The sequence below is a fragment of the Zalophus californianus genome, chromosome 1, assembly GCF_009762305.2.
Source record: "Zalophus californianus isolate mZalCal1 chromosome 1, mZalCal1.pri.v2, whole genome shotgun sequence".
In the NCBI taxonomy this organism is placed as follows: Eukaryota; Metazoa; Chordata; class Mammalia; order Carnivora; family Otariidae; genus Zalophus; species Zalophus californianus.
This window is the reverse complement of record NC_045595.1, coordinates 14,071,642-14,098,942: the sequence shown is the minus strand read 5'-3', so window position 1 is coordinate 14,098,942 and position 27,301 is coordinate 14,071,642. Positions and strand designations below refer to the sequence as shown.

Here is a 27,301-nt window from a genome sequence, read left to right as displayed (position 1 = left end):
GGGTTGCTGTAAGGCTGATGGGGAATAGGGGGTGTCCAGTGTGCACATGGCCTGTGTCTGTGCCCAGCCCTGCCCCTGGCCTGCCACTGCCTAGCCAGGGATCACAGCCCAGTTTGTAATCACTTGGCCTCAGTTTCACCATCTGCAACATAGGGCTGGGAGTGTCTTCCTGGCAAGATGGTGGAGTGCTCAGATGATTCTCACACACGAAGTGTCACATGGTGCCTGGGACGCAGTGAGCCTATGCACGGACACCAGGGGCCCACAGTGCCTGTCCACAAAACCCACAGCTCTGTGCCCAGACAGCAGAGATCCCACCCACATTCAGCTGAGCCCCTGGCCTCACTGTAACCCAGGTAATCCCCGTGTGCTTGAACGTAAGGTGGGTATGTCACTGTACCTCTCAGGGGTCTCGCTGAGGGCCAGGGGGCCTGCCTGGTGGAGGACCTATCGTGGGCTGAATTGTGTCCCCCCCAAAATCTACATCCCTGTCCTAACCACCCTGTACCTGGGACTGTGACCTTATGTGGAGACTGAAGCTCCCATTAGTTAAGATGAGATGATACTGGAGTAGGACAAGCCCTATTCCACTGACTGGTGTCTTTATAAGATGAGGAGGAGCAGACAGAGACACACAGACACACACGGAGAAGACCACGTGGAGACAAGAGGGAGAGACTGGGGTGATGCAGCCACAAGCCGAGGAATGCCAGAGCTTCCAGAAGGTGCAAGAAGCAAGGAAGGATCCTCTCCTGGGGAGCCTCTGGAGGGAGCACAGCCCTGCTGACACCCTGATTTTGGACCTCTGGCCTCCAGAACTGTGAAAGAACCCATTTCCGTTGTTTAAGCACCCCACTTTGTGGCTATTTATTACGGCAGGCCCAGGACACTAAGAATGGCCACAAGACCCCACACATACATGGGTGTTGTATGTGGAAGAGAGAGAGAAAACTTAAAACTTGTCCTTTCTCCGCCTTGACTCTGAACACACTAAGGTGCACACAGCTTCTGGAGCCTGTGAGTACACTTAACTCTATTTGTAGCCGAGGGAACAGATCCTTCGCAGTTTAATTTTAAATCTCGTCACCAATTGGATAACACAAATCACCAGCCGGAACGCCGGCCACTAGAAACGGGGGCTGCCTCCCAGCAAGCGGACGCCTCCCCCCCTCCCCGGCCTAGGCAGGGGGCCAGATAGGGATGCTGCTGCCCGCAACAGGGCCTGCACCTCCCTTGGCCCATCCCACCTTGAAAACATCAGGCTGAGTTTCTGACAGGTGCCGGACTGGCCTTGGGGAGCGGGGTCCCAGAGGCGACAAGAAGTCATCCTTTCTCATGCTGGCCTGTTGGCCTCCCCTATCCTAGGTACCACAGGGCAATCTGCCAGAGCTGCCTCGGGCTGATGCCAAACAAATGACTTTTGAAAACGGCATCCACATGCTGACACACAGCCTTGCTCGGGTGCTGGGATGAAACCACCTCTTGCAAACAGCTCCTTCAGTGCTGCCTCCCCCCAGGATGGCTGGCAGGGGCCACGGGAAGATAAGACAAAAGCGAGATGCCCTCATTACCATGGGCCCAAAATAGCTTTATGCTCCATTTTTTAGACATAGCACAACTATGGAGTTACATAACAATGAAAGCCATTTTGTGGTCTGGAAGGCAGGATCCTGGAGGCCGCCCAGACCCCCTCTGTGCCCCTTGGGTGCCAGTCCTGCCCCGAGCCCCCCAAGCTCCCACATACCCTGGGCAGCACCTGCTCCAGGCATGGGGACAGGGCAGGGTCGGTCCTACGGCTGCCTCGCTGCCCTCAGACCACACGCTTGGCCTGGTGAGACGGGCCCCACACAGAACCGTGTGTGGCTCAGGTAGCTGGACAGGAGACACGGCAGAGAGACCGTGAAGAGGTCAGGCCAGAGGGCTGGCCGGGAGGGGCTGGAGCCAGGCCTGAGTGCTGCACTGAGGAGGTAAGGGGCTAGCAGGGGAACACTGTGGAGTCTCCTAGGGCCCCCCTTTCCCTCTCCCCCTTGTCCCTTCCATGAGGAAGTCCCAGCAGCTCAACTGCCAGGGCCATGTGCGACCCCCTCCCTGGTCCCAGCCTGTGTCTTGCACCAGGACATCTACACAACCTCCTCCCCAGTTCTCCTGCCCGAAGCCTTCTCTTTCTCTGCACACCGCTGCCAGGAACCCTTCCTTTCCTTTTCTTGATTAATTAAGTTCAAATCGCCTCAAGCTCCTGTTTTAAACACACCAGTAGGTTGTCATCCTACTTAAAATAAAAACCTGACCCCAGTTTGGCGGCTCCTGAACACGTTAAAGAGAGTTACCAGAGGACACAGCAACTCCACTGCTCAGCGTACACCCCCACAAAATGAAGACTAACGTCTACAACCACACTTGCACGTGCGGGTTCCCAGCAGCCAAAAAGATGGGAACAGCCCAAGGCTCCGCCGATGGATGAATGGGTAAACAGAACACAGTGCGTCCATACAATGGAGTTATTCAGCCATAAAGCCCGGACACACGCTACGGCATGGATGAACCTCAAAAACCCCATGTCCGGTGAAAGAAGCCAGTCACGAAAGACCACATGGCTCACGATTCCACATACAGGAAACGTCCAGAAGAGACAAGTCCGTAGACACAGAAAGCAGATTAGTAGGTGCCAGGGGCTGGGGGAGGGGTGCGGGAGTGACTGCTTGTGGGGACAGGGTTTCCTTTTGAGGGTGACAGAAATATTTCAGAAGGAAATGATGGCAGCAGACGTGCAACACTGTGAACGTACTAAATGGCATTCCCTTGTTCAATGGTTAATTTTATGTTACCTCAGAGTCACCTCAAAAATAAACAGACCACCGGGCGCCTGGGTGGCTCAGTTGGTTGAGCGACTGCCTTCGGCTCAGGTCATGATCCTGGAGTCCCGGGATCGAGTCCCGCATCGGGCTCCCTGCTCGGCGGGGAGTCTGCTTCTCCCTCTGACCTTCCCCCCTCTCCTGCTCTCTCTCTCTCTCAAATAAATAAATAAAATCTTAAAAAAAACTAAAACTACACCTATTTAAAAATAAATAAATTAAAAAAATAAACAAACAGACCACCAATGAAAATCAAACCAGACCCCAACACCAAGCTGGCCATGCCTTGCCATCTTCTCTCTTGCTCCCTGTCCCACCTCCCAGATCTTCCTCCTGCTCCGGGAGATGGCCAAGTCCCTCCCCCTCAGGGCCTCTGTCGGTGCCGGCCCCTCCTGCCTGCGCCCCCCGCCACCCCCAGCTCTGGGATGGCTGTGCCCCAGCCTGGAGCGGGCATGCGAGCCCCCTCCTCCAAGAAGCCTTGCCTCATCCCCAAGCCTCATCTGCTCCCTACCCGAGGCGCGGCCCTGCTTCCTCCCTCGGGCCCAGTACAGGAGCAGTGTCGCAGCGGCCTGGGGTCGAACAGGGGCTGCCCATGAGGAGAGGAAGGTCTGGCCCCTTGGCTCTGCCAGCACACAGTGGATCTGCCCATGCATGCGGGGTGCGGTGGCAACCCTGATCCTCTTCACGGACCACTGGGCTTGACCCCGAGGACTACTGCCCGGAGGCTATTAACACACCCAGGACAGAGGACCTGGAAGAGACAGAACTTGTCCCGAACTCCACACACCCTGGACCCCCATAAACTAGAGGACCCCCTCGGAGAGGGTGCCGGGTGGAGGGACCCCCTTGGCTCCTGACTGAAGCCCACTTGGACACCCACTCCCTAGCCCAACAGCTCTCTTTTCTGCCCCACCTCATGCTTGCCAGGAAGGATCCTCTTGAAGCCCCCAAATTCATGCCTCCCACCCAGCGCCTGCCATCCTCCTGAGAAGGCCGTACAGATATCCCAGGCAAGCATACGTACAGACTCACTCACACGTACGTGCACAGAAGCACGCACGCACTCCCAGGCACACACACAACACAAATGTGTTCATACCCACCCAGCGGCCGAATACATACATGCAGACACCAGTGCACACTACTTATCCACACACTCCTGTGTGCACGCTGACCTGTGCACACATTCACGTCCTCCCCTGGGACGGCATCTCTCTCAGTCACAGTCCCCCGACTTGCTCCCACACCTGCTCCTCCAGCCCCAAGCCCGTCCACCCCCAGCCATCACCCTCTCCCACCTCCATCCACCTCTATCACCGGATCCGAGCCCCCTCACCGCCAGCCCCACAAATGCAGAAGCCTCCTGCCTGGGCACCCAAATCAATTCCGCAGGACCCAATCCCCTCTGCAGGTGGCAGCCAGAGTCCCGCCCAACTGCCTACCTGAGTAGAGCGCCTCTCCTCACGGGGCCCTCTGGCCCTCACTTCCCCAGCAGCCTCTACCAGCACGCAGTCCTTGCTCCCCGACCCACACACACTTACCCCGGGCTCCACAGGAGCTGCAACAGGGATCCACGGAATGAGGTCCCCTCCTTGGGCTGTGGGACCCACTGCTCACCATGGAATCCTCAGAGCCCCCAAGGCTTCTCCCTGCCTGTAGTCCAGCATGGGGCCAGGCCTGGCCTCGCATCGTCCCCCTGCATGGCCCCCTGCATCACAAGCTGCACACGTGCCCCAGGCTAGGATTGCAGGAATGCAGGCGGCAGCTCCACACAGCTGCAAAGCGGAAGCCCACTGGGCAGGAATACTAACCACGGCAAACCCGACTAAGGAACACGGTACGTCGCCGAGCAGGGCAGGCGTGCGCACTCCTGGGTCGAAATGAGCCTCAAGACCCCGGCCAACTCAGAGAGACGCCAGCCCTGGGGGATCCATCTGCACACAGGCAAACAGCACTCCGTTCTGGGCTATGAAAATTCCATGGCAAAAGCAAAGGCATGATGCCTGCACACCGAGGCGTGTGGTGGAGCGGGAAGACAGGGGTGTCTGTGGAGGGCGTCAGGCAATCGAGAGGGAAGTTTTACCCCTGTGCTGGGTTCAGAGCCTTCACTGTGCTATTGCCTTACTCACACAGCTTCTGTCGCAGATTGAATTATGTCCCCCCAAAAAGAGACGTCCAAGTCCTAGCCACTGTACGGGGAATGTGACTTTGAAAATAGGGTTATTTGCAGATATGATCAAGTTAAGACAAAGCCGTACCGGAGCAGGGTGGGCACTAACCCAATGATGGGCGTCCTTCTGAGAAGACGGGACAGAGACACACAGGGGAAGGCAGAGACGGGGTGATGTGGCCACAGGCTGAGGACGCCCGGAGCCACCAGAGGCTGCAACAGGCTAGGAAGGCTCCTCCCCTAGGCCTCCCAGAAGGAATGACCAACCCTCGTGACACCTCAATTTCAGACTGCTTGCCTCCAGAATATGAGACAATAAATTCCTGTTGTTTTAAGCCACCAGGTTTATGGTCATCTGCTGCGGCGGTTCCTGGACACTAATACACACAGTACCCAAACTGTCCCCGAACATTCCCAGGAGACCCTGCCCAAGACTGCCCTCAGGCCGTGCGCGCCAGAGCCCAGGGGAGCAGGAGGGTCCTCAGAGGCACTGAAGGAGGGCAAGGAAGGTGCAGGCAGCAGGCTGTGGCTGGGGGATGGAGGCCCCTGAGGTCGTCACCACCCCTCAGGGCAGGGAACGATGCCCCAATCCCTCCACCCTGCAATACTGAAAACTCTGCAGAAACCCTTCTGGTGAGCGTGGCACAAACCTGCCAGCAGTGACATCTGATCAGTAGACAGGAGACTGCCCTGGTCTGTTCTCAGAGCATCACTTCTGCTGCAAACATATCCCCAGGTCTATAGTGGGGGGCTGCCCAGACTCCACTGAGGGTGCTCCCTCACATCGGCATGGATACTACACCATCTTCCCAGAAATGGAACAGATACGAGTTCTGGGGCACCTGTGACCCCCTGCTTCAGATGGTCTGCCTGCGTGTATGGCTTGCCTGGCATTGTGGCACAGGCTGCAAGCCAGTGGGGGACTGTGTGGGCCCTGGCCAGCACCCCCACTCCGAGGCCTCTGGGCGGGCCCTCGTGCACAGGGAGGAGGCCAGCACAGGGTGCCCAGAGGGGGCACGTGGCAGCTATATACAAAATGGGTTTCCACACTCGCAAGCCCTCCCGCTAGGACAGAGAATGGACTGCATGGGTCTGAGGCTCAGATGGGCTGGGGACTCACTGGCAGCCATGGCACTGGCATCCCGGAGTGACCCCTGGGCACACAAAGGGGTTCCCCACTCTGATCCATGCCCTGGGTGTGCTGCGTCACATCCCTAGGCCTTCACTTCTTGGCACACAAATGGAATATTCCAGATGCACCAGGGCAGGAATCCCAACATTCACCGATTCCTTGGACACTGAGCTAAGACCAAACAACAGTGAGTTTTACAGTTACAGGGCCATGAGCAAACGCAACAAACCTCAATAATAGCGTAAAGTAATAGCGTACCCAATAAAATCAGGAGTGTGTGGGGAGGGCAGATGGAGGACCCAGAAGTGGGCCGAGAGCCCCAGCTCCCAAGCAGAGGTGCAGCCAGGGGCATGGAAGAAGTGGTCTGCAAAACCAGTCTGCTCTTGGAATATGGTCTGGTGGTTCCTCAAAAAGTGAGACACAGAATTACTACGTGACCCAGCATTTCCACTCCTGGGTACAGACCCCAAGGAACTCAGGTGTTCAAACAAAGACGTACACACACGTTCATAGCAGCACTAGTCACAGTTGCCAAGCAGTGGAAACAATCCAAGTGTACACCGATGGGTGAATGGATAAACAAGACGTAGTTCGTCCTGACAGTGGAATACTAGTCAGCCATAAAAAGGAACAAGGAAGCATCGACTCCTGCTACAATGTGGGTGAACCTCAAAAACATCATAATGAGAGAAGCCAGACACAAAAGGCCATAGATTGTACAATCCTGTCTACGCGCAATGTCCAGAACACACGAATCCACAGAGACGGCAAGTGGTTGCCAGGGGCTAGAGGAGGGGCCCTGGCTGCTAACCGGGACGGGGCTTCCTGCAGAGGTGATGGAATTGTTCTGGGACCACACAGAGGTGGTGCTTGTACAACACCATGAATGTACTAAAAGCCACTAAACTGCTCGCTAATATACGGTGAATTCTGTTATGTGAATTTTACCACAGTAAAAAAAAACATGAAGAAGGGCGCCTGGGTGGCTCAGTCAGTTAAGCGTCTGCCTTCAGCTCAGGTCATGATCCCAGGGTCCTGGGATCAAGCCCCATATCCGGCTCCCTGCTCAGCCTGCTTCTCCCTCTCCCTCTGCCTGCCTCTCTGCCAGCTTGTGCGCTCTGTCAAATAAATAAACAAAATCTTAAAAAAAAAAAAAATGAAGAAATGAAAAGCATTCCCAACATTCTGATCAAGGGCAAAGTGCATGTCAGTGTGAAGGTGAGCAGCGGGCAGGGCCCAGAGTGTCTCATCCTAAGCCTGTGCCTTTGGGACAGCAGCATGGGTAGCGGACTGTCACCAAGGACAGCATCCCTGCCCTCAGAGCAGTGTCATCTAACAGGGAAGCCACTATGGCCCCATGTGTGTACCCAGAGGAAGAGCAGGGCCTGCCAAAGGGCCTGGGCCACGTGGCTTCTTGGCCACTGCATATCCCCTCTGCAGGCAGCCCAGGAATGAGTGGACCCATGAGGCACCCATCCCAGGAGTGGCGCGGCTGCCTCTCCACGGCAACCCAGACGCCCTCAGGGTCCACTGGCCCACATCAGAGCCCGCCACCTGGCAGGCAGGAGCACGGTGGCTGCAGCTGTGGCCTTCCTGAAGTCTGAAGAAACATTTTAAAGAATGCGAACTGGTGGCCAACTTTAAAATTTTTTTTTTTTAATTAGCTTAAATATCAGAATTGGGGCTTCTCCTGAAACACCAAAAGTGCCAACAACTCAGGGCCTGGATTTCTGGCTGGTGAATCTTTCTCAGTCAGAGCGGGACCAGGCATAAAGGCACCATGGGTCCCCTCAAACGCCACATCCAACCCCAGGCTCCAAGAGGGTCAGCACAGCCGGAGGTCACCCAGCTGGCTGCAGACCCGGGGCCTCCAAGCCTAGCTCATCCCTGCTGCCCTCACTCCAGCTCGGCAGCTGCGTGGCCTGACCCAAGGCCTGGAGGGAGGAAGCCCCCACCCCACCCCAAGAAGCAGGCCAACTGGGACGGGAAGGTGAAGATCTAGGATGCTGCATGTGGGCCAAGCAAGGCCCGGAATGCAGGTCTCACCCTGAGCCAAAACCCCAAAGAAATCCACGGCTGCCTGCTCAGCATTTAACCATTAACAGCCCAGGCCCGAGAGGATGCTGAGAGGCCTGCAGAGCCCTGGGGCGGGGAGTGGGGGGGGGAGGGGTGGGCAGTGGTGAAAGCAGAGGGGTCAGCAGCCAGGCCTAGGCATAGGCTTGCTCAAGAGCCAGAGGTTCCGGGAGGGCAGCCCACACTACACCCCTACCCAAAGCACCCACCTGAGGGAATAGCTCAACACAGCCCAGAAGCCTGGCTGCTCACACTGGCTCCCAGTTTTGCCCTCCAGCAGTCCCTGAAAATCCTGCATGTCTGGCTCAGCCAGCAGGGCCAGTCCCCTCCGGGGAGGGTCCACAGGGCATTGCCTGGGGCCAGCAGGACGGGAGGCCTGGGCAGGCAGCTGGGAACAGAGGGAACAGAGGCAGAGGAAGCCAGTAGGCCCATGCTGTCTGGGGACAAGCTCGACCGGCTCACGAGCTTGCCCCCAAGCACAAAGCACAAACAGGTCCTGGTGCACTCTAGGCAGAGAGACCGGTGGAAAAGGGAGGAGGCTGAGGATTTCTGAGTAAGAGGGCCTGTGCCGAAAACAAGCAGGAAATGGGAGGGGGGAACAGGCAGGTGGCCAAGGAGGTGACACTGGAGCTGCGAAGAGGACTCTAGGCAGGAGGCCCAGGAGTGCAAAGGCCCTGGGGTCAGAATGAGCATGATGGGGGGAGGACCAGCATGGAGGGAACAAGGGGCCAGGCCGCCCACCAGTAAACAAGGAGGTTGGGGTGCGGGGAGGCTCAGGGCCTCGTGGGACCTCACTCTGAGTATGATGAGAACCCACCGGAAAGTTTTAAGCCAAAGTGACCTGAGCCACCTTCCCTTGCACAGAGTCCTCCATGCCAGGAAGAGCTAGATTGAGGGGCCAGAGTGGGGCAGGGCAGGCAATGTGGGAGTGGGTGGTTCATTCCTGGTAGATGGGACACAGAGCAGATGGCGATGGGACCCCTGACTCGAGTACCTTCCAGGATGGGGCCCAATGAGACATCTGGATGATTAGCCGCTGTCCAGATACAAGGAAAACTGCCCAGGACAGGAAGAACCTGGAAGCACCTGTCCCAGGCGCTGAGCACTGCCAGGTCGCACCCCTGGATGTACTTACAGCTTCCCAAAGGGTCCCAGGAGGGTGTCCACAGGCATGTTGGCTCACCCCAATTCCTGTCCACAGCCTCTCGTGGACACAGCCCCTGGCCAGGCACTCTGTCTGTCCCTCTCTCGTCCCCATGCGGGTGCGGGACAGCATTCCTCCTGATGTCTCCCTCCTTCATGTCCAGACTCCCACTCAGACCATGTGGCTATTAGAGAACTACGAAAGGTGTCACAGCTATCCTTGCCTCCCCTCACCCACCTGTGCCCTGAACCAGCAGCTGTGCCCCCCACTGCAGGGTTCCTGCCGCCACCCGTGGGATGAAGTCCACCGTGCCTGCGGGAACATGAGGCCAAGCTGGGGCACTCCCTGGATCGTCCCCTTGGGCCCTGCCTTCTCACACACATGCCTCCCCATGCCAAGCCTCTGCAGCTCCTGTGCCCCCTACCAGGTGCACCTTCTTCTACGCCCCGGGCAAACCTCACCCAGGGTATCACTGTGCTCAATGTGGCCGTCCCCGTGCGCCACTGGGCACCGACTGCTCCAGGAGCAGCTGCAGCCCTGCACCGCTACACACCAGGCAGGCTCCGAGCAGGTACTGGTCACACATTCATTCACTGGAGGAGCCTCTCCAGCCTGGCACCCATGGCCGCCCTCACGAGGGGACCTCCTCCAGCCTCTCATCCCATGGTTCCTCCTCTGGCCTCTGCCTTGTGGTCCCCTCCCAACTCGTTCAAACATGACTCTGCAAGGGCTCAGGCCTCTCTGTCCCTCGTGTGCCACCCCTTCCGGAGAGGCCCTTAATGCCAAGTTGGCCAGCAACTCCCGAGTGCCACCTGGCCCTGCCCTCCGAATGCCCCGATGCTCAGAGGAACCTCCTCCTCTATCCCAGCAGCCCCCTGACCAGGCTCGTGTCCTCCCGAATCCTCCATTCCACACTCCTGCTCCTCCTGACCCTGGCAGGTGGCACCATGATCTTCCTGTGTTGCAGCCCGTGCGCCCCCGTCAGGCCTCCCACCCTCACTGGCCTGGCAGGCACCTCTCATAGCTCCTGAGCTCCCCGGGAACCCCTGCCTCCCACACCTGGTCTCTTGCTCCCCCCAACCAACCTTTTCTCGAGCTCTCCCTAAAACCCAAAGCCAATACTGGGTCTCTCCTTCCCTACCACATCGGCTAGGCTCTGGGTCGTGCCCAAGCTCCCCACCTTGGCTCTTGGGGCCCTTCCAGATCTGACTCCCACTCCCGGCTCTCCTCTCTGGTCACTCGCCCCCTACCGAGAGTCACCTCATACCACAGTCATGCCCCAGACAAGCCCTCTCCAAGCTTCTGTGCCTCTGTACACATCATTCCTCCTCTTCCCAAAGACCCTTTCCCTCAAAATCCCCTCCTGTCCCACCACAGAGCTCTCCTCTTCCAGGCAGCCCTCCCAGCTTGACCCCACCCTCCCACAGCCTCTTCTCTCCTCTAAGTCAGTAGCTCCTCAAGGCAGTCAGCAGACACCACTTCCTCCATAGAGCACCAATTTGTGCAGGTCCAGTCCTAAGGGCTATTCATGCACTAACAGAGTTGACCCCCTCCACAAGCACATCTGAGGAGTGGCGATGGGGAACCTGACAGCACCCAGGTATATGCTTGCCCAGGGCCACACAGCTGGGAGGAGGAGACCAGGACTTCATATTGTTAAGATGGCAATACTACCCAAAGCAATCTACAGAGTCAGTGCAACCCCTATCAAAATCCCAACCATGATTTTCGCAGAAATAGAAAAAGCCACCATAAAATTCATACGAAATCTCAAAGGACCCTGAATAGCCAAGACAATCTTTAAAAAGAAGAAAGTTGGCAGACTCATACTTCCTGATTTCTAAACTTACTACAAAGCTACAGTAACAAAGACAGTGTGGTACTGGCATAAAAACAGACCTAGAAACCAGTGGAATAGAAAGCCCAGAAATAAACTCTTGCATGCATGGTCAAATGATTTTTGACAAGGGTGCCAAAACCATTCAAGAGAGAAAGGACAGTCTTTTCAACGAGGTGCCGGGAAAACTGGATCTCTACATGCGATGAATAAAGTTGGACCCACACTTTATTCCAGATATAAAAATCAACATGGATCAAAGACTGAAAGCTAAAACTATAAAACTCAGAAGAAAACAGAGGAAAAGCTTAATAATATTAGACTTGGCAGTAACTTCTTGGCTATAAAACCAAAAGCACACTCAACAAAAAATATATATATAAATTGGACTTTATAAAAATTAAAACCATTTGTGCAACAAAGGACACAACAGACACAGTGTAAAGGCCCGTTCTCAAGGAACGTGAGGGAACATTTGCAAATCATACACTGGATAAGGGATAAATATCCAGAATGTGTCCAGAACTCCTACAACTCAACGACAAAAAACCAATTCAAAACCAGGCCAGGGCGCTTGGGTGGCTCAGTTGGCTAAGCAACTGCCTTCGGCTCAGGTCATGGTCCTGGAGTCCCAGGATCGAGTCCCGCATCGGGCTCCCTGCTCAGCAGGGAGTCTGCTTCTCCCTCTGACCCTCCCTGCTCTCATGTGCTCTCTCTCTCTCTCTCACATAAACAAATTAAAAAAAAATCTTTAAAAAGATGCTCAATGTCACTCATCATTTGGGAAACGCACATCAAAACACAATGAGAACCACCTCACAAGCACAAGGATATGATAAAAAAAAAAAAAAAACCCACACACCATAAAAGGAAAAGTGTTGGTGAGGCTGTGGAGAGACTGCAACCCTTGTGCGTTTCTGGTGGGAACATGAAATGGCACCACCACAGTGGAAGAAGGCCTAGTGGTTCCTCAAGAAATTAACCAGCAATCCCACCTCTGCATATATGCCCCCAAAATGGAAGCAGGGATTCGGACACCCATGTTCACAGCACCATTATTCCAAAGAGCCAAAACGTGGAAGCAACCCAAGTGCCCATGGAAAGATGAATGGATCAATTAAATGTGATGCGTACGTACAATGGAATATCATTCCACGCTAAAAAGAAATTCTGACACACGCTATGACACAGACACGTACTACAACACTGAGGATGTTATGCTTGTAACGGAAATAAGCCAGTCACAAAAAGACAAATCCAATGAGTCCATTTATAGGAGTGGTCAAATTCACAGGGAAAGAAAAGTGGAATAGTTGGCACCAGGAGCAGAGAAAAGACAGGATGCGGAGTTAGTGTTTAATGGGGACAGAGTTCCCTCCAAAGTTCTGGAAACGGAAGCACCCCAATGTGAATATGCTCAATGCCCATGAACCCTTTTTTTTAAGATTTATTTGAGGGTGAGATAGAGAGACGGTACACGTGCCTGAGCGGGGGGGGGGGGGGGGGGGGGGGGGGGGGGGGGGGGAGGCAAAGGGAGAGGGAGAGAGAATCACAAGCAGGCTCTGAGCCCGGAGCCCAAGGCGGGGCTTGATCTCACGACCCTGAGATCATGACCTGAGCCGAAATCAAGAGCTGGACACTTAACCAATTGAGCCACCCAGGCAGCCCGAACCACACATTTAAAAATGAGTAAGATGGTAAATTTTATGTACATTTTACCACAATTTAAGGAAAGGAAAAATATAAAAAGAAAATTACCACTGTGGGATTCCTGCCCAAAACACACCACCTCAGCTCAACTGCAAGAAAACATCAGACAAACCACCCTGAGCAACAAAAAGATTGAGCAGTTCTCCTCAAGGGCTTGAAGGTCACAGGTGACACAGAAACCCTGAGCAATGGTCGTGGGTTGGAGACCGAGAAGACATGACGACCAAAAGTGACACGGGAGCCTGGATGGGAGCCTGGGCCAGAGAAAAGTCACTGGGGGACGTCGGGAGGAAATCCAAACTCAGTCCTTAGCCTCGTCAATAGAAGTGTGCCGACACTGCTGTCCTGGTTTGACCGGCCCATGCTGGTCACGTGACGTGTTCAAGGGCGGGGGTGAGGAGGAAGGGACAGGGTCTGCACTCCTTGCTGAAATCTAAAACTATCTCAAAAGAAAAAGTGACTGGGGCGCCTGGGTGGCTGTCAGTTAAGCGGCTGCCTTTGGCTCAGGTCATGATCCCAGGGTTCTGGGATCGAGCCCCACATCGGGCTCGAGCAGGGAGCCCGCTTCTCCCTCTGCTGCTCCCCCCACTCATCTGTGCTCATGCACGCTCTCTCTCAAATAAATAAAAATCTTAAAAAAAAAGAAAAAGAAAAAATGAAGAGAAATGAATATACCCACTGCCCCCCCAAATGAAACCAAGCGAACTGTTCATAAGCCATGCCGTGGCATCTGTCACATGTCAAGCCACGGCACGAGTCCAAAGAGTAAGACCCTGCCCTCACAGCTGCCCCACAGGGCACCCTGATGCCAGCTAAGTACAGAGCCAAGCACTTGGGATGGGCATGTCCTAAGCTGTACAACTCTACCGATGGGAAACTGAGGCACTGAGAAGTGGAGTCATTTGAGGGAAGCCAGCAGAGGCAGGGCTTGAGCCAGAGGGAGCCACTTGGCCAGGCGCTGGGGTGACAGTGTGGGGCCATGGGCAGCTCCTTAGGGCACAAGTGGCCCCCAGCAGGGCCCTGCTATGGACCCTCAGGGCTCCTCCCTCTGCTGTTGCTGAGCCAGCGGTGAGGGAATTAACATCTCCTTGCCACCTGCAGGCAAAGACTGAGGCTGCTGGGCCTACAAATCACTCCCTCGGCCGCGCACTGATTCCGTGATGATTTAATGAGCCGCTCCCGTCCTAATTACAGCTATCAAACCCCGCCTGCCTGGGAGGACAGAGGGACTGAGAAAGCTCGACGCTCACAGGTGCACAAGGACCCGGGGAAGAGGGCCGCAGGAGCTTGTTTCTTCAGTTACTTGAGAACCACTGAACTTACCAAGAAAGGCTTTTTAGCCAGGCTGGGAGTGGACACAGAGACCCCTCTGCGTGACATGCTCTGCCTCCCCCTGTCCCCAACTGTCTGGCCCCCCAGCCCGAGAACTGGCTGGCCCTGCAGAGCCAGCCCCGGGCACTGTGCCTGGCTGGGTCGACACCTCCTCCCAGAGATGTCCAGGCAAATGACCAGCTGGCATGCACCCACCCACCCTCTGCGCCCAGGTGAGCTGTGTCAGATGCACAGAACAGAAGAAACGGGGAAGCGCTTTGGGTTTTGTTTTCAATTTTCATCAAAGTTTTGAAACATAGTTTCCTTTTTTTTTTAATTTAAACAAACAAAAGGTGTGGCAGAGAGCTCCCCTGCAAGTCCAGCAGGCAGGGAAGGCGGCCTGCAAAAGTTCTCAGGGGACTCCACCGCTGGGCAGTGGAGTCCTAGGCAGTGAGGGAGAGACCACAGAGCTCGGAGGCTGTAGCTGGGAATGGGTGCAGAGACTCACTCCTCTGGATAGAACGCCACACCCCAGCTTTGGGGTGAAAACCCTGTGACCAAGTTGGGTGTCAGGCTGGGACCACAGACAAAGCGAAATTTCACATATGAAATTAGGACTCCAGGTCTCGACTGCAAAAATGCCTTTCCTCAGTCCAGGGGCCACCAGAGCACAAAGTGGAAGCTATTTAATATAACCCCCCCTTCACCTTCCTGGGGAATCAGATTCCTGATTCTTGGATGAAAGAACATCTCCCAAGTCAGCAAGTCCTGGTCTGTAATGAATCCAACACCCATGATCTCGGGCGGGGGGGGGGGGAGGGTAATGGGAAGGGAAGGAGACCCCTGCCCCAGCCCCCTCTCAGGTCCCCGCAACTGCCCATATGGCAGCCGGAGGGATCTTTGCTAAACCAACATCTCGTATCACAGTCCTGCTTAAAACCTTCCCAGAGTCGGGGCGCCTGGGTGGCTCAGTCGTTAAGCGTCTCCCTTCAGCTCAGGTCACGATCCCAGGATCCTGGGATCAAGCCCCACATCGGGCTCCCTTCTCCACGGGAAGCCTGCTTCTCCCTCTCCCACCCCCTGCTTGCGTTCCCTCTCTCGCTGTGTCTCTCTCTGTCAAATAAATAAATAAAATCTTTAAAGAAAAAAAAAAAACCTTCCCAGAGCAGCCCACTACCAGAGCTATCATTCACTGAGCTCGGTCAGGTCAGGCTCTCCCCCACGACTAAGCTTCGTGCTCTCCCCCACAAGTTTCGTGCTCTCCATCCCCATGGCTCATTCTCATCCCCTGGGCTCAGCTTAAACATCACCTCCCCCAAAGGGTCCCCACCCCATTTCACTCTCTTAGAGCCATGACCTCAGGGCTGGGGACTAGCTGGCCATTGTTTCCTGTGACTTGTTCTGCAAGGCATCCCCAGGACACAGCACCAGGTAGGTGCTCAATAAATACTGAATGATGATCCCAGGGTCCTGGGATAGAGCCCCACATTGGGCTCCCTGCTCAGCGGGGAGTCTGCTTTCTGCTTCTCCCTCTGCCTCTCACTCGTGTGCACGTGCGCGTGCTCTCTCTCTCTCTCTCTCAAATAAAATCTTTTTTAAAAGGGGGGGGTGCATGGGTGGCTCAGTTAGTTAAGCATCTGCCTTCAGCTCAGGTTATGATCCCAGAGTCCTGGGATCAAGCTCCACATTAGGCTCCCTGCTCGGCAGGGAGTCTGCTTCTCCTTCTGCCTCTCCCTCATGCGCGTGCTCTCTCTCAAATAAATAAAATCTTTAAAAATAAACAAATACTGACTGAAGGAACGGACTTTCCAGTCCAAACTGTGGCCACTGCAGGGAGACCTCACTGGGCAACCCTGATGCTTCTCACGCTCTGTGCCAGGGCACCACACTGCCCCAGGCCTGCTGGCCCCAAGCCCGTATGGGTCTGCAGTCCACCTCATAACACACCATGCCTGGCCAATACTCAAACTTTCTCACTGAAGTTGTTCAGCCAAACTGAAGCTCTGGGAAGACCACCATGCTCCCCACCTGGCTCCATGGCCCCTCAGCACCTCGGATGTGTTCCCAGATTGAGAATAGGAACACACATCACGCTCCTGCTACATAAGGGAGGGAAGCCTGACTGTGTGTTGGGACACTGGCCCTTTTAAAGGACACTTGCACCCAGGGAATTCCAGAATGAACTGGAGACAAGCCTGCCCTCAGGGAGGTCACAGTCCAATGTCTGCTTAGCACCTGCTGAATGCCCACTATGTGCCCTACTGAGTATCCACTGAGTAAATCCCGTGTGCCTGCTGAATTTCTGCTGAACGCTTGCTGAATACACACTGTGTGCCTGCTGAACGCTTGCCAAGTACACACTGTATGCGGGCTAAATGCCTGCTCAACGGGAGCTGTGTGCCCACCAGCAGTCCACATGTGCCTGCTGCCAAGTGCTGCTGAGCACCTGCTAAGTACACACAGTGTGCCTGCTGAACGCCTGCCATCGGAAGAGTGCCCACGGAGCGCCACCATGTGTTCACTGTGCACACACCTCCAGCATCTCAGCAGCAGCCACCACGCAGTGAGCATCCATGTGCCGGCCCCATTCTGGAAGCGCTACATGCGTTAACCTAAATCTGACCACAGTCCGGCCAGAGACCACTGCGACCCCGGCTTCACAGAGAGGGAGCGGAGCACAGAGAAAGCTCAGCCAGGTCTAAAATCACCCAGGAGGAAGCAAGGAGAAGCCCAGTAGCCGTGGCCCTGCGCCGGGCACCAGGTGCTACAGAATCCCCCCACACTTTCTGCACTTCGTTTCCATTTGGCAAATAATAAATATTGACTCTCTCCACGTCCTTGGCCCATGAGGCAGGCCGTAGCTTCCTTGTTTGCGCACCTGGACCCCCATCCGGCCAGCAACACCACGGCCACACCCAGCCAGGGCAAGGCACCCACCTCTGCCCTGGGGTGGGGCTGGATGTGGTAGCAGGAGGTAGGGGAGGGGGTCAGAGACACCCCAGCCAGGACCAGGGAGCCATTCCATCTCACAAGCCCCAAAGCAAAGTGGGACTCTCCCACCCCCACCCCTTTCTCTCTGGTTCACCCATCACAGCCAGAAAGCCTCCACCTTGCCCTCCTTCCTCTCACCTGCTGATTAACTCTGTCATTATTACCCTCTAAATGTCCCAAAGCAGCCCTCCCTTTGTCCCATGGCCCATCCCAAGCTGCTACATGCCCCCCCCCTTGCTGTGGGGCAAAAGGACACACGGGGGGGCCATGCCTGGGTGCACGCACCCATGGGGACAAACATGATGAATGTCTGGTTTGCAAAAAACCGGGGACAGCCTCTACGATCTTCAACAGATGGATATGAATTGAAGTTCGGCATACAACAGGGTCCTCTATGCCTACGTTAAGAAAAACGTGGGCCCCGGATTCAGACATAGGTTCAAACCCAGCCCCTCTGCACAGACAGCCAATCACCTCTCCCACCCATTTCTCATCTGTGCAACAGGAGAAGGAGCAGGCTTCCTCGTGGATTACTACAACAACCCACTGGGCATACGCACATGGGCTCTACCAAGTCTGGCTCCTGCCACTCCCTGCATCTTCATGTCACTCATGCTGCCATCCTGCTGGAACCTTCCATGGCTCCCCATGGCCCACAGGCAGGGTCTTGCCCAGGGCCCTCCACCACCCGCCCCACCTCCCTCCCAGATGCTCTGCCCATGCAGCCTACGCTCCTCAAGCACAGGGCTTCAGGAGCCTGGAAGGCTCTGCTCCACCCTAACCAGCTGGCAAACGCCCAGAGCAGCATGAGAAGAGAGAAAACGTACAGGGGACTCAGGTCAAATCCCAGCTCACGTCCCTAATGCTGTGACACTCTCCAAGCCTCAGGCTCCCCCTCTATAAACCAGGGAGAATACCATCGGCTGCCTGGGGGTGTTATTACCCGTCACTAGGCTTCATGCTTGTAGCTCCTGGAACTGGGGCCTCCACCCAGCCCCTCTGCACCTGCACAATCCTGGCACATCAAGGGCTGCAAGAGCAGGGCTGCTCAGCCTGAGCACCAGAGACACCTGGGGCTGGATCATTCTCTGGGTTGGGGCTGTCCAGGGCACCGCAGGGTGCTGAGCAGCATCTCCAGACTGCAGCCACCACATGCCAACAGCATCCTCCCAGCCCGAGTCATGACGACCAAAAATGTCCCCAATGTTGCCAAATGCCCCTGGAGGCAGAACTGGCCAGGGTGAGCCCCCCGCGCCACCTGTCTCTGATGCTTCCCTGGCACTGCGCTCAGGCCAGTCTCTCCCCAGACCGGATCCCACCGCTGACATCAGCATGGCATTTTCCAGAGGATCCCCTTTAAAAAGAAATCACTAGCACCACAGTCTCTTAATCTTGAGTACCCCGAGGTACTTCTGCCTCGTCTCACAGAACAGCACCAGAGGGAGCCCCAGACCCCCGGGCTAAAATCAGAAAGCCCCCAGCACAGAAAGCAGCAGAAAAGGGCTGACGTGTAGCCTTCCACAGTGCCTGCAATGGCCCAGCTCTGACCCAGAGAAATCAAATTCACCCCAACCAGGACCAGAAGGCCCACTACAAAGACAAGAGTCACCTTGCACCGTCCCCCAGGCCAGCTTTAGGAACTGTGACAGTGGAACACCTTTCTCAGCTCTATGGACCCACAAACACCACCGTGCCACCCACCGAGGGCTAGACAGCTAGTTCACACCCCTGACCAAGGCCGACCCTCTCCCTCTGCGTGGCACAGCCCTGGTGACCGCAGGGCACAGGACTCCCAGCGAGGCCTGCGTGGCCAGCTTTCCGGGTCCCCACTCAAATTTGGGCTCCCATCTGGATCTGCAGAAGCAGAATCTGGGGGGAGCCCAGGAGTCTTCATCCTTTATCTCATAAATGACAGAACCACCGCCCACCATCTTCCCAACCTTCCCTATCGCTCTAAGTCAGCAGGTCTCAAACTGCGGGCAAGACCCATTGTCCTGGGGCCCACAAACCTTCTACGAAGCTCCAGATGGTAAATATTTTTGCCTCTGCAGGCCATGCGGTCTCTGTCAAAATGACTCAACTCTGCCATAGATAAGACAAAAACGAACAGGATGGCCATGTTCTAATAAAACTTTATTTACAAAAACAAGCAGAGCTCACTGAACTCCGGATTAGCGGGTTAAGAAATCAATTTGGTGGGTCCCCACTAGCATTCTACATTAAACAGAAGTGAATGGATTTTATCAGTTTTCCCCCCACAGATGGGAGGGGCTGGACTCCTCGGAGAAAGTTGTTTTGATTTTATGTTTGTTGCTGGGTGCTGGGATGCCATGAAACACTAATTTCCAACCCTAGATCACAGTCAAGGAAGTGAGAAGGCATCTTCGGGACTAAGCCCTCAGTTCCCATGCCTGTCTCTCAGCCAGTGACACCACCCACCACCCCCCGCCCCCCGGCCCACAAGTGTTTGCTTCAGCCCATTTTCACGTCGCGGGCATAGGCTCAGGGGAGGAACCACCATGAATATTGATTTGCTAGGCAGTAGCAGGTGGTCAGGGTGTGCAGAGGTGGGACCCACCTGCTCTGAGGAATCCAGGAGGCCTTCCTGGACCTGTAGTGTGCATGGAACCAGGGGTGTCTGGGGCTGGGTGTGAGCTTTGGGAGGGGTTCTCTGCACAGGACCTCAGGCTGGTAGGGACACTCAACAGTCACCTGTGGGAAGCATGCATGGGAAGGCTGGGAACAGGGCTGAGGCTCCCATGAAAAGCCTCCTTCCAAACAAAAACTTAGAAGCTTGCTACTTAGAAGCTTGTCTCTTCCAGGTTGTGGAGGGTTGGAGCACCAGCCTGATCTAGGCAGTGACTTTCAGAGGGAGAAGAGCCATGGGTCACACACAAAGGGGCATGTGATGCACCCCACAGCCACCACCTCTGTGACAACAGTAGTTACTGGCAAGAAATATGTATGCCCGGGTCCAAGTCAAAGGAGGAACATGTGCTTAGCTGCAGAAACGATCACTTCTCAGAGAAATCAAGGCCCAAGTGGGACCAACGTGCTCTGGCAAGCAACAGAAGGTTCCAGTCTGTGGTTTTAATTCCTTGTTCTGGACACGTTGTATGTGACTGTCTCGGGGCTGAGCACCAACTCTACCTCTTCCCAGCTAGGACACCACTCCGGGCCTCAGTTTCCCCATCTGTATGGTGGGGAAGACAACATCTCTTCTCTGAGGGGGTCTGAGCGTCAAGAATCAGGGACTGAGTGAAGGCCACACGGTGCCAGGCAGGGATCAGGAACCAATAGGACAAACTTGACCCACTGCCTTAGAATAAACCCTCATCTCGCCCCCAGGCCTTGCTCCTACTATCAACCCTCTGGCTTATTCACCGTTGGCTCGGGGCCAGCAATGGGGTGAGGATCCCCAGTTCCTGGCAACGGATGAAGGAAGGGTCCCCTCTAGTCCTCAATGGTAAAGGCCACACGACCTGTACGAGCAGGCCAGAGAAGGACAGATGTGTGCATCTGCAGACAACCCCTAGGCCCACTGTCCCGAGGTGGTTTCAACAAGGTGCCCAGATTCTGCCTTAGCCTGGGGTGGCGGGGAGAGCAACCTGGGGCCACCATCACAAAGGACCACAAACTGAGCAGTGTAAAACAAAAGGACTTTATTCCCTCTCAGTCCTGGAGACCAGACTTCTGAAACCCAGGTGTGGGCAGGGCCGCATTCCCTCCCGAGGCTCTAGGGGAGGATCTTTCTTGGTCTCTTCCAGCTTCTGGGGGCTCCAGGCATCCTTGGCTCATGGGAGCATCACACCAGTCTCTGCCTCCGTCCTCATCATCACGTGGCCTTCTCCTGCTCTCCCGCGTGCGGCTGTGTGTTCTCTTTTTACGAGAACGCCAGTCACAAGATTTAGGACCACCCTAAATCCAGGATGATCTCATCTCGAGATCCTTACCCTAATTTCATCTACAGAGACATCTTTTCTAAATAAAGTCGCAACCACGGGTTCTGGGGGTCAGGACACGGACAAATCTTTTTGGAGGCCCCTGTCCTACTCAACCCAATCCTCAGTGTGCCGCTCACAACCTGGAGAGCATGAGCCTGCCGGGGCTTTCTGGGGGGCGGGAGGCGGCTCGCTCTAGCCTCTCAAACAGAGCAGCTCGGGGAGCCCTGCGTGCGTGTATGTGGAGGCTGCAGATGGCACCAGACACTTGAAGCAGCCGGCACAGAGGCAAACAGTGCTGAAGCCAGGACTGGGGCCAGGACTGGGGGCGGCCTTCACGCTCCGCGAACCCAAGCCACCGCTGCGCTATGCCTGCCGCCCAGGGACCCGTTTTCCCCCAGCCTGTGCAGAGCCACCCCCGTAACAGGGGAGGGCCAGGAGAACACCCTCCTTCGGTGCAGCCATAACCGGCAGCCCTGGCTGGGCCACCACGGACTGCTTTGCTTTGTGTGTGGGCTTTTTCTGGCCCAGGTGCCGCTCCCTGGGTACTTAGTGATCAGTCACACGCAGAGCCTGCTATGTCCTGAGTCCCTGGCAGGTCTGCTGCCCAAGTATCACCCAAAGCCACTAATCCTGGTCACCGCCACAGACACCTCCAGGCTCAAGCCACCACTCCCTGATCCCAAACCCAGGTGCCGCAGCAGCCTCTCACCATCTGCCTGCTTCTCCTCTCATCCCCTGGCCTGTTCGGCCCACAGCCATCTTTGTGAGACATGAAGAGTCCTCAAATGGTTAAACGGACAGTGACCCTATGACCTGGCACCTACCATGTGACCTCCGCTCCTTGGTATCCACTCAAGGGAGAAGAAGAGCTGCCGCCACACAAGCTCCTGGGCACGAATGTCCATGGCAGTGATAGTCACAATGGCCCAAAGGTGGAAACAACCCCAACGTCCATCGACGGATGAATGGCTATACAGAACGTGGCAGGGCCACAAAACGCAGTATTATTCAGCCTTAAAAAGGAAATGACAGACGTGCCCAACTGTGAATGTACTTATTGCCACAGAACTGTCCACTCAAAGATAGCGAAGGTGGCAAATTTTATGATCTATATATCTCACCACAAGTTTTTTCAAAAAGAAGGAAATGCTGACACACCCTCCAGTGTGGATGAACCTTGAAAACCTCGTGCCAAGTGAGAGAAGCCGGACACAAAAGTCCACGTGGTTCATGATTCCATGTATATAAAATGTCCAGAACAGACAAATCCATGGAGACAGAGAGCAGATGAGTGGGTGCCAGGGGCAGGGGGAGGGGGCAGGGGGCTTCCTTTCGGACTGATGGAAACGTCCCAAAGTTGACTGGTGATGGTTGCACAACTCTGTGAACATGCGAAACACCACTGAATAGTGTATTTTAAGTGAGTAGACTGAATGTACTTGGAACTGTATCTCAATAAAGCAAAGGATCAAGCCCTTTGCCATCACAAACCTTCCCAGGGCCCCTCCCTCAGTGCAACTGAGGGCTCGCCAAGCCACGCCAACCTCACCTCGACCCTCACTCTATATGTGCCGGTCTGTCTTCTGATCTGTCCTCAACCTTGCCAAGCCATTCCCACTTTAGGGTCTCTGTGCCTGCCTGTCCCTCACCTGGGGTACTCTTCCCCAATGGGGGGGAGGGGGCTGCATCTCACTGCTGGGGTGTCAACTTCCCACCCTGGCCAGTCCCAGCAAGTCACTCTGTTGCTTCTCTCTGAGAACACCCGTTTTGTTCATTTGCAGCAATTCTCTCCTGTCCCCCCTAAAACCACACTGGCTCCCCAAAACCATGGCCCTCACATGCCCTGGATGCTGTTTCCCCAGCACCCAACATGGTCCCTGAACAGTCCCTGAAATGTGCTGCCCCAACCTTACAGGCCAAGATTCTGAGGCCCAGAGAGGTTAAGAGACCTGCCCAAAGTCACACAGCAGAGCACCATGGCCCTCCCTGCACCTCGGGCTCCCCCAAGTCTGAGGACGAGAATGGAATACTCATGCACCGACCCTTCCACCCTGCGACCTGAAAGTGGTCTCCCCAACATCACACCTCATCCCCACACCCAACCTGGTCCTTAGGGTTCCTGCCCCTGGGTAAGGTCACAGCATGGATTTATGCATCAGGCTGAACGTCTGCTGGCTTTCACATGGTAATGGCATGCCTATCACCACCAAGGACCGTAGACTGACACTTGGGCATTCATGGGAAGGAGTAGGTACCAAAGCAGCCACATTCCCCCTGTTCGCAGGTAAAAACTTTGAGATCTATCATAGGGGAAGGCTGCAGCCACAGAAGGGCAGGAGGGGAGCCTGCGTCAGGTGGGTTCGCTCCCCTGCACCAGGCATTGCAGATTTGCCGCTTGTCACATGCAACAGCCCAAGAGGCTTGGAAAGAGCTTGCTCATCCTGGTCCCAGGTGTGGGAAAAGCCACCGGCCCATCCAAGACAGCACACCATACAGGTGGGTGCAGAGCTTTGACCTCTATCTGACCAGGTGCAAAGCTTGTACCCCCGCCCCCTCAACATTTCCTCCAAACTGAAGGGTTCTTAGCCTCAGCACTGCTGACTTTTGGGCCTGCGTTGCTCTCTGTGGTGGGGGCCATCCATGAATCGTGAGGTGTTGAACAGCATTCCTATTCTCTACCCACTAGATGCCAGGAGCGCCCCTCTACCCCAGACAAGACAACCAAAATGTCTCCAGACACTGCCTAATGTCCCTGCGGGACAGAATTGCCCCCCATACAAAACACTGCTCTGCCTCACAAGATCCAGTGTAAGTTCACCTCCGCCCAGGGCTCACGCCCAACTCCCAGTGTAAAGGAAGGCGAGAGAGGGAAGAAAGAGACAGAGAATGGTTACCAAGAACAAGAGAATGGCTATCTGCATATCTTACAAATCTTTTCTAACTCTATCAATAGATGACATATAGGCAAATGTGCTCCACGTGTTCAGTGGAGTATTACTTGGCCATTAAAAGCAATGAAGTTCTTTGATATACACTACAATGTGGATGAACCTTGAAAATATTATGCTGAGTGAGAAAAGCCAGACACAAAAGGCCACACGATGTAGGATCCCATGTATATGAAATGTCCAGAAAAGGTAAATCCATAGAGACAAAAAGCAGATTGGTGGTTACCAGGGGCTGAGGGAGGGAGGAATGGAGAGTGACTGCACATGGGGATGGGATTTCTTTCGAGGGTGATGAAGTGTTCTGGAATTAGACGCTGGTGATGGTTGCACTACTCTGTAAAATACACTAAAAACCACTAATTTTTACACGTTCAACAGATAAATTATTCAGTACACAAACCATACGTCAATAAAACTATTACTTTAATGAAATCTTTTTAAAAACAATAATACATTTCCAAATCCAATGCAGAAACCAGACATCCAGTCATGAAAACAGCCATTAACCTAGCATGACCCCCTTCTTCCTGTCACACTACATACACCTACTGCGTGAGACAAGATAAAGTGGACATTCTTGCCCTCAGAAGCCCTGACTTATGGGGACACTCAAGGTGCTTGCTTGCTTGCTTTCATTCATTCATTCATTCATTCACCGACCATCTCTTCCTCTACATGCTAAGCAAAAACATGAGCTGCCGGAGCAGGAACAGACGGTACCTGGTCAATGGTGAGCACCCCATCAATATGTGCCAAACAAATGCACAGAAATGAAGATACACATTCTAGCCTACGTGGTCATGATCTCACAAAGAAACAAGCAACTAATTAGAAAACAGTATGACCTGAAAATTCCACCTGAAGAATCAGAGCCTGAGGCTCACGTCACACAGGTATGTCTGCCTAGGACAGTCAGATCGGAGGCCAAATCCAGAAACCAGCCACATGGGTGTCTGCAGCTCCCATGCAAACCCTCCCCAAGGCCTTAGGATGCAGGACAGGGGGGAGGGTCCCGCCATTCTGCAGGAATGCAGCAGAGACTTACTGCCACCTGTGCAAAGCGTGCTCTCCTCTTTGACCCACAAGGAAGGACTTGCTAGACACACCTGACAAAAGAGGATACTGAGGCCTGAGGAGCTTGGGACCTCAGTGCAGTCATGTGGCCAGAGAGCTGGGCCCAGGAGAAGAGCCAAGCCTCCAACTCCTCTCAGGGCCCACAGCAGCTTCCCAGGTGAGGTTAGCAGGTAACCTGGCCTGCCCCTGCACGCAAAACACAGCCAGCAACTTGAGGAAGAACTGTCCCTCCACCCTGGTCCTGAGAGGCCAGGAGCCATCTGTGGCCAGCTGTCCCTTGTCTCAGTGGGAGGAACACAACCTGGTCCCCACCATATGGGCTACATGGGGAAGGGGTAGCTGTCTCCACTCCAAGCTCCAGGATGGAGCACAATCTGTCTTCCTGACCACCCTCAGGTCCCCACAGGAGAGGGCACCAAAACTTTCCTTCAGATAATCCGAAAGGGAGAAATACCTATCCCACCTCAAGTCTACAATGAAGATACCTGTCCTTCTTCCAACACCCAGGGAGTGAAGGTACAGGTGACAAAGATGTAGAGACACCCATCCCTTTAGGTAGCAATGATGTGGGGACAGCTGTTCCCCTTAGTTCACAATGATACGGAGGTACTTTTCCCGCACCAGGTACGAACTACGTGGGAACATCTATCCCCCCTTCCCCAAGTAACAATGATGCTTGCAAGCAGCGCCCAGTTCATACACCTCACAGTATCATCCTGTCTTCCCTAGGTAGCAGTGATATGGAGGCATTTGACCCTCTCAGGTAGCAAGGATGTAGGGACACCTGTCCCTCCTCAGGTAACAATGATGTGGTGGCACCTACTCCACATGATGGAGTAATGTATGTAGTAATGATGTAGAGGCCACTGTCCCCTCCAAATAATAATGAAATAGTGACACCTATCCCCACCTCCAAGTAGCAATGATGTAGGGGCACCTGAACCCTTTCAGGTATCCGTGATGTGGGGGCACCTGTCCCGCCCACGATGCCCGGGGCGTAGGAACACCTGTACCCTCAGGCTGTGCCAAGCCCCGCCCCGCCGCGCGCGCCCCGCCCCCGCCGCGCGCCCCCCGCCCCGTGCACACGCCGGACACGCGCCCCCTCCCTCCCCTCCCGGCCCCGAAGGGTCGGGGCGGACAGCCCCCTTACCCGCGCGGCCCGCGTCAGGCTCAAGTCCTTCATGACCTCCTCGAAGGCCGCTGTCTCCTCTGCCTGCTTCTGGTTGTGCAGGGCGATCTTCTCGCTGAATTTCCGCGGATTGTTCGAAGTCGCCATCTTCTCGCCGCCGCCTCCTCCTCCTCCTCCTCCTCCACCTCCTCACCCCCCCCACTCGCCAGTGCCACCGCGCAAGCGCCGGCCGGGCCCGCGGGCGGCGGGCAGTGCGCAGGCGCCTTGGTGGTCGTGAGTGCGGCGCAGGCGTACGGGAGCAGTGCGCGGCGCGGGGGCGAAAGCGCATGCGTACGCCCAGCCGCGCGCTCGGGTCCATCAGAAGAGGCGGGGGGTTGGCGGGTGGAAAGAGTAGGGTTTGAGCACATGCGTAGTGCGTAGACTCCTGGCCCGCTGGACAGCGGCCGCCTGCCTATTGGACAAGCATGGTTCGCCGACGGGCTGGGGCCCTGGAGCCCCCAAGGAGACCGCCGGACCCAAAACCTTCCAAATTACAAGGATGGGGCCAGCAACCCACAAAGACAGGTAGCACCCCGATGCTGAGCTGGGCCTCGGACTAGTTCAGCTTTGAGACCAGTTCAGGGAGTTGCTCATTCGTGCATTCATCCATTCAACGAATATTTATTGAGCGCCTGTATGTGCCAGGCACACTGAGGAAAAGGCGTGAGCAAGCAGACGTGGTCCCTGACTTGACGGGGTGCGCAATTAGGGACGGGGACAGACATAACCAACAAATGACCCAAGAACATTTCTGATGGAGATAATTGTGATGTGGAAAATAAAACTAGGGGCGCCTGGATGGCTCAGGTCATGATCCCGGGGTCCTCCGATCAGCCCCACATCAGGCTCCCTGCTCCGCGGGGAGCATGCTTCTCCCTCTCCTGCCTGCTGCTCCCCCTGCTTGTGCTGTGTGTGTGTGTCAAATAAATAAATAAAATCTTTAAAAA

General features: G+C 55.2%; 1 protein-coding gene across 11 annotated transcripts in view; it reads right to left on the bottom strand.

Annotated features, from left to right (window-relative positions):
- Window positions 1-26,542, bottom strand: part of CRTC1 (CREB regulated transcription coactivator 1) — a 77,794-nt gene extending 51,252 nt beyond the window's left edge. For all 11 annotated transcript variants that reach the window (XM_027586684.2, XM_027586688.2, XM_027586689.2 and 8 more), the window contains exon 1: window positions 26,337-26,542. In XM_027586684.2, the coding sequence (XP_027442485.1) occupies window positions 26,337-26,462 (126 nt within the window). In that variant the 5' untranslated portion in view covers window positions 26,463-26,542. The remainder of the gene's footprint in view (window positions 1-26,336) is intronic.
- Window positions 26,543-27,301: the final 759 nt, after the last annotated feature.